Below are 6707 nucleotides of genomic sequence, written 5' to 3'. Positions count from 1 at the left end.
GGCAGCCGCCATGAACAGACGGAGGAGGCGCCTGGAGGTTTCACAGGTGGAGTTGGACAACAACAAGGATAGTGAATTCAGCAGAGAGGAGTCAGGCTCTGAACCATCAAGTAAGGGGTAGGGAGGGGGTAGGATGCTTGACAGAAATGAAGTGTTTACAGATGTAGGTTGCCTTGAACCACTTTGGCTGTGGCTGGCTACCTGGGAGAAGTCGACGAGGGACAGGACGGCCCCCAGAAACCATCTTAGCTCCAGCAAACTGGTTGGTCTACTTAAGGAGTTTACTGCTTAGTGGGGAACAGTTTACTGGAACTCTTCTGACTGATGAAGCCCTTTGGATAGAGGGCGAAACATCTCTATAAAAAAGAAACTGCCCAGATGACCCGACTGAGATTTATTGGATTTGATACCTGGATGATTGAGCATGAACTTTGTTAAACGTAGATGTTTAACAACCCATTAAAATGCTGAAATCACATCTCATTTATTAAAAATTTTCTGGGGGAAGACCCCCAGACTCCCTGCCTGGCCAGCCCACCCACTATTTGCGTTCCATCATCGATCAGTTTACAAATTAAGCCCTGGTTAAAACCATTCACCATGAAAGTAATGCAGTATAGAAAAAACAAATGTTATAATGGTTCAAACAAACCCTTTAATAATTGTTTTGTACATCACCATTTTATTTCCATCAAATGGACACTCATATGGTAATTGTTCCTTTATAATATTGTGAAATGATGAGAACAGAAGCACAGAAATACGGTCTGCCTACAGTTTCATGTCTACAATAAAACTCACTGAGCTATTTCAATAGTGAGTCAGAAAGAATTGCATGATTTTCCCAGATCAGTACCATCGTTAGCAAACACACTGATGCAAGACAAAATTAAAGATTTTATTGATGAAATATGACATCTTTTTCTTCTTCTCCCCCACCGTTTCTCCTCGTGATTTTCCTTTGCCGCTGCCCTGCTCATTTTGTTTGTGAAATTACCCACAACCACCTGCTGTCCCTGTCTCCTCCAGTGTTGTTTCTCTCCTCTCTCATGTAGTTCTGTGGTGGCAGATCAACACCTAGCTGTATGTGGAAAGGATCTCGTTGATCCAGGGCATCAGAGAACAGACTTTGGTGTAAACACCAGGGTAGTCAGGCAGAGCACAGCCTTGACCCCAAGAGACGATTCCCTGCAGCTCGCCATTACACACCAGAGGACCGCCAGAGTCACCCTGAGCAGGACAAAAAGAAAAGAAAGAAAGAGAAAAGTGCTTATTTATGCAAACTTGTCATTCCGATTAAATTTTATTATTTAGAATTGTCATAGGCAATTTGTTTTGTTTTGTGCTAATTGTCCAAAGTATACCTGGCAAGCGTCCTTGCCCCCCTCCAGGTATCCAGCACACACCATGCGCTCAGTGATCTTCCCAGGGTAGGAGGTTTCACAGTCCTTGTTGGATAAGATGGGGACCTCCACACACTGAAGGTAAAATGGGTTGAACACTAGATAAAAGCAAGAAACGAAAAACTGAGGTTGAGTAATGGAATAATTATTTTTATCTCAAGTGAATATCTCGGAGTATCTCATTGGACCCCATCACTGACACATCTGAACAGCAACCGTAATTGTTTTCTTCTTGTAAAACAATGTTGGGGATCTGTAAAGAGGTTCACATAAAGTTTTAAATGTCAAGAACAGGACATGCAATTGTGCAGATTCTGTGATATAATTGGATTTAAAGCAACAAAATGTCAAAAACAAATGTTCTTCTAAAAAAAGGAAAAGATAATGTGAGCTCTAACAGATCTTGTGAGGTCTTTATTTACATCCTCGGCTTTAGCCTTTGGAGTCGAGCCATTTCAAGATGTTTGTCACAACTAATTGACCTTATAAAAGAAAAAGAAGCCCATCAAACACTTAGATGTTGAGCTAAAAATTGGTGTTGTAGTAGCTAAAAGTCATTGCCAGCACACACTCCATGCACTAAATTAATTGAGACAAATCTTGAAATATTGTGTGCAGTTGTACATAAAATGATATTCAAGATTTGACCAATGAGGCTAAAACTTCTTTAGTTTTCAAGATCCTTCTTGAAACTTTTGTCATAAAAGACTTCAGGTGGTATGTACATCTTCAACAATTACTACCACAATTCCTGAAAAATAAAAGGCTATAAAATCCAAGACAGTTTCTTCAAAAACAATACCCCATCAAATGCAACTTTTTACATTATACTTTATAGTATTACATGTAGTAACTAAACCCATAACATTTAAAATGTTATGCAAATGTTGCTTATTATTATTTTGCTGCATGAACCAGATGTTAAGCCCTCTACATTACTGGAAGACCAAGATTGCTCATCGTTTTTCATGGTGTCACTTTAAATAATCTTACTCCCTCTACACCTTGCTGTGACCAGTAACAAGTTTCATCATCATCATCACATAAGAGCTTGTTTAATGTATTTCACTGCCAAGTTTAGAGATGCCTCACCCTCATCTGAGTAGATATTCCCCCATCCTGATACCATGCACATGTCCCCAGGTGAGGGACAAGCTTTGGGTAGAAGGACAGGCTTGACATACTCGTTCACAGTGACTGGGTGTGCCAGCTTCATCAGCATGATGTCATAGTCCAGGGTTCTGTAATCATAGCTCTCATGCCAGTAGATGGCATCCACTGACATGTACTGCTCAGTGCCTTCATGCTCCCAGATGTGGTAGTCTCCCAAGATGGCAATCTGTGAAAAGGGGCTGAAAAAAATGCAAATTATACACATTTGTATTACTCCTAACCACATTGTTTTTAAAGTGTGATTGCACCGAAGGATTTGGTACAAACTTTTGCCAGCAATGAGCAGCAGAGATGATCCACTGGTCATTAATGAGGGAGCCGCCACAGAAGTGGTAGCCGATGTTAAGGGACACCTGCCAGGGCTGAGAGTGAGCCTCACACTGGTATCCTCCAACAATCTTGTCATCCAAAGGGGCTGCAGCTGTTGCATCAAAGGAAATGAATTTCCCTTTTTTTATTCTTATATTCACACTTTTTTATATTTAAAACATGCAAATAGTTGTTACCTGCAGCTCCCAGGAGCATGGAAAGCATCAGGGCAATCATGATTAGGCTGACTCAGTCCTGCCCACAGTCAGACTGGATGCAGATGACCTGTTTCTGAATTTATACTTCTACTTCTCTGTGATATCCCATGCACCCCTCCTCCTCAACACCTTTCACTCGTACATCCACCCTCTTTCAAATGTCTGTCCTCTCCTCCCACTCTAATCCCTGTCTTGGCCATGAATATGCAACTTTGTGGTCTTTTCAGCAAACAGCACAGTAAATGACCAGTTATTTTGTTTCACAATGTACTATATGCATGTAAAATAAACAGCATGTGTCTTCAGAAACTACAGATGGCTTCTTTCTCACCGAGCTATCCAACAGAAAATGTATTTAGCATCTTTTTCTGAATTTCTTCACCCCGCCCAAAAAAATCATATTCAAACATATTTGGACTGTCGATACTGTAACCGTTATGCTTTAACTTGAACATTTTTAAAGGTTGGATCGCTGTTTTCAGTGTTTTATGTTGTAGATTTCCAAGAATGAGTGAGCGAGAGAATCACAAACAGTGTTCAATCAATGTGTCAAGACTTTGAGAAGGGCACCAGATGATATCCACCCCCCCCCCCCCCCCCCAACAAAAAGGCTTGCTGTTACAGGGCCAAGGTGTACAAATAAAAAAATTGGAGCGTGATAAAAGCGCAGAAAAACAAGAACTCAGTGTGAAAACGCAGATGGGGTCAATAAAAAGAGAGGAGGTGAGGAAAAAGGCTGAGCACAGCAGGCTGATCGGGTATAAATACGGGCGAGTCCAAGTGTCGTCTGGTCACCTACCATCATGAGGCTATTCTGTCTTCTACTGGCTGTCGGAGCTGCTGGTAAAGAAACAGGAGGACGCCACTAATGCACTCACTCTGTTAATACACACACAAGAGCATTTAATATGAAATGATGTTGCTGCAGACTGGATTTCAAAATTCTCTGTTTCTTTCATGAACAGTGGCAGTTCCTCAGAATGATGGCAGGATCATTGGCGGGCAGGAGTGTGAGCCTAACTCTCGTCCCTACATGGCCTCTCTCAACTATGGCTACCACTTCTGTGGAGGAGTGCTCATCAACAAGCAGTGGGTGCTCTCTGTGGCCCACTGTTGGTACAAGTAAGTTTGTAAGAACAAATTCAACTGGAACATGTCTGAAGAAATGTCCAAAATTCCAGTACATCAACTTTCTTGGCGGCACGGTGGATCATTTGGTAGAGCTGCTGCATCTCAGCGAGAAGGTTGCCAGATCAAATAGTGGCCAGGTAACAACATAAAAGGGTAAATTGTGTCATCTGGACCAGTTTCTTTAAATGAGAAACGTTTTGTCTTCCACTCGGAAGACTTCGTCAGTCTACAGACTGCCAACCAGATCTGTCCTATAGGTAGCCTTCACTGCTGTGTTTCAAGCCGACCTCCTGTTGGAATCTCAGCAGCAGACTTTTAACACATGCAAACACAGCCCATCCATCATTTCTCACTTAAAGAAACTGGTCCAGATGACATGATTTAACAGTTTTTATTGTTATCTAACTGGATGATTGAGCTTACAAACCTTTTTTCCTGGCCAGGTAACTTTCTGGGTGGAGTTTGCATGTTCTCTCTGTGCCGGTTTCCTCCCACAGACCAAAAAAATATGCATGTTAGCATGTTAGGCTAATTGGTAACTCTAAATTGTCAGTTCAATTCAGTTTATTCTATAGCGCCAAGTCACAACAGACGTTATCTCAGGACACTATACAAAAACATTCACATACATTAAAAGTCAATTAGTGACGTTATTTATCTAAAGAAGATAGGTTTGAATATGTTAAGATATAATAAGATTAAGATATATAAGATTGTCCCTAGCTGTGAGTGAGAGAGTGAATGGTTGTTTGTCTCATTTGTCTCTTATGTGTCCCTGTGATGGACTTACAAGCTGTCCAGGGTGTCCCCCGCCTCTCGCATGGTGATTGCTGGATATGGGTACCAGTGACCCCCGCGACTCCAAAAGGAAGAAGCGGGTAAAAAGATAATGGATGGATGGATCAGATTTCTTCTATAAAGCCAAACAGTGAATTAGGACATACTTAGGCTGACAACATGTCCATGTCATGATATATAAACTAAAAGTATAAAGAGAACAAAAATCAAAAGAAATGTCAATGCTATCGTCAATGGGTCCCCATGGTAACTATTCATTCAACCTTTATTTAGACAGGTAAATCCTATTGAGCCTCGAGGACTCATTTACAAGAGAGGCCTGATACTGAACCTGAACTAACCATACACTTGTATGTATACAGACAATTGTATTTTATCCCCCAGATTTTGTCTTTGTTGTAAAATGTTCTTCTATCACAAGCCATTGCAGACTATTACTGATCAAGTTGTGCATTTAATATATGTTTTTGTTTTTTAATCTACTGCACAAGAAGATGCAGATCCAAAGTCATGACAGAAATGGAAGACAAACAGCAAAATAGTAACGGATGGATGAATTAATAAGCTTTCTATTCCCAAGAGAAATCAATAACAGTGCATTACAGATCATGACATCCTAATAATTGCTATAATTGTTATTGATTGGTTAACTAAAACGCTAAACTTTCAAGAATGAACATATAATTTGTAACGTTTTTCAGCTTCCATTTATGTTTCACCCCTTTTCCTCAGTCCCTATGCCATGCAGGTCATCCTGGGAGAGCACGATGTGCGCGTGTTTGAGGGAAGAGAGCAGCTCATGAAAACTGACACCATCATCTGGCACCCCAGGTAGAGAAAAGAAACAATCCTTCTTTCCTGTGTCCTCATTTGCACAATTTAAAGAACAAATTCTCTGCTTTTTAAGGCTTTTCCTCTTTCTGTCAGTGAGCGTTTTGTGCATGCAGGAGCTGTGCAATCTTACAAAGCTTAAAATCCACACAAAGGAAGTTAATATCCCTCAGAGAAGACACAGTTCCTGAACTGCTTAGGAAAGCTTTTATGCATTTCTTCACACTTAATGCCCATCTAGTGGCTGGTAAAGCATGGCTAAAACACAAAACGAGCAAATACCTTGCTGCACAGAACATTTTAGACTAATTCGTCCTCAAATCAGAGCAGGGAAGTGGGTTTAAAGAGACATGAGCTGTCATACTCTGCTCTGTTTGAAACAGAGCATGAAAAGAACAATATCTCTTAAAATATTTAGTTATTTAGAGGAAAACATTTCACCATAGTCTCATAAACACTGCAAAAGAAAATACAGTAGTCCCTCGCTCTTTCGTGGTTCGTTTATCGCGGGCTCACTCGGTTTTTCAAAATAAGATTGGACATGACACACAATTGGCTGATTGATAGATGAGCCGCACGATAAGCATGGGATTTTTATTTAAAATAAATTATTTTAAATTATTCAGCACCTCCTGCAGCTTTGTGCAGCCCTTACTGATGCAGGATAAACTTCCGGCTGCAGCGCAGAGCGGAGAAGTGGGTGTGGCCAAGAGCGCTTGCAGGTTGTAAAGAGCAGAGGAGGCAGGGAGCATGACATGCTGTGCTCTTTTAGAGCATTTAGATTTTAGAAACATTGTTTAGTGTGGGAAGGGTTTAAATAGCCTTTATATATTATACATACATA

At 40.8% G+C, this 6707-nt stretch overlaps 1 protein-coding gene across 1 annotated transcript; it reads right to left on the bottom strand.

The window, feature by feature from the left end:
* Window positions 1-1077: 1077 nt before the first annotated feature.
* On the bottom strand, window positions 1078-3122 carry LOC119409303 (trypsin-2-like). The gene is made up of 5 exons (XM_037676172.1): window positions 3083-3122; window positions 2840-2991; window positions 2473-2742; window positions 1365-1478; window positions 1078-1230 (listed from the first exon to the last, which is right to left on the bottom strand). The coding sequence occupies exons 1-5, from the start codon at window positions 3120-3122 to the stop codon at window positions 1078-1080; spliced, it is 729 nt and encodes a 242-aa protein (XP_037532100.1).
* Between the last annotated feature and the right edge of the window lie 3585 nt (window positions 3123-6707).

Source organism: Nematolebias whitei, chromosome 5 (assembly GCF_014905685.2).
Source record: "Nematolebias whitei isolate Nwh7 chromosome 5, NemWhi1, whole genome shotgun sequence".
Classification (NCBI taxonomy): domain Eukaryota; kingdom Metazoa; phylum Chordata; class Actinopteri; order Cyprinodontiformes; family Rivulidae; genus Nematolebias; species Nematolebias whitei.
Note: the sequence above shows the minus strand (reverse complement) of the source record. Positions and strands in the feature narration are given on the sequence as shown.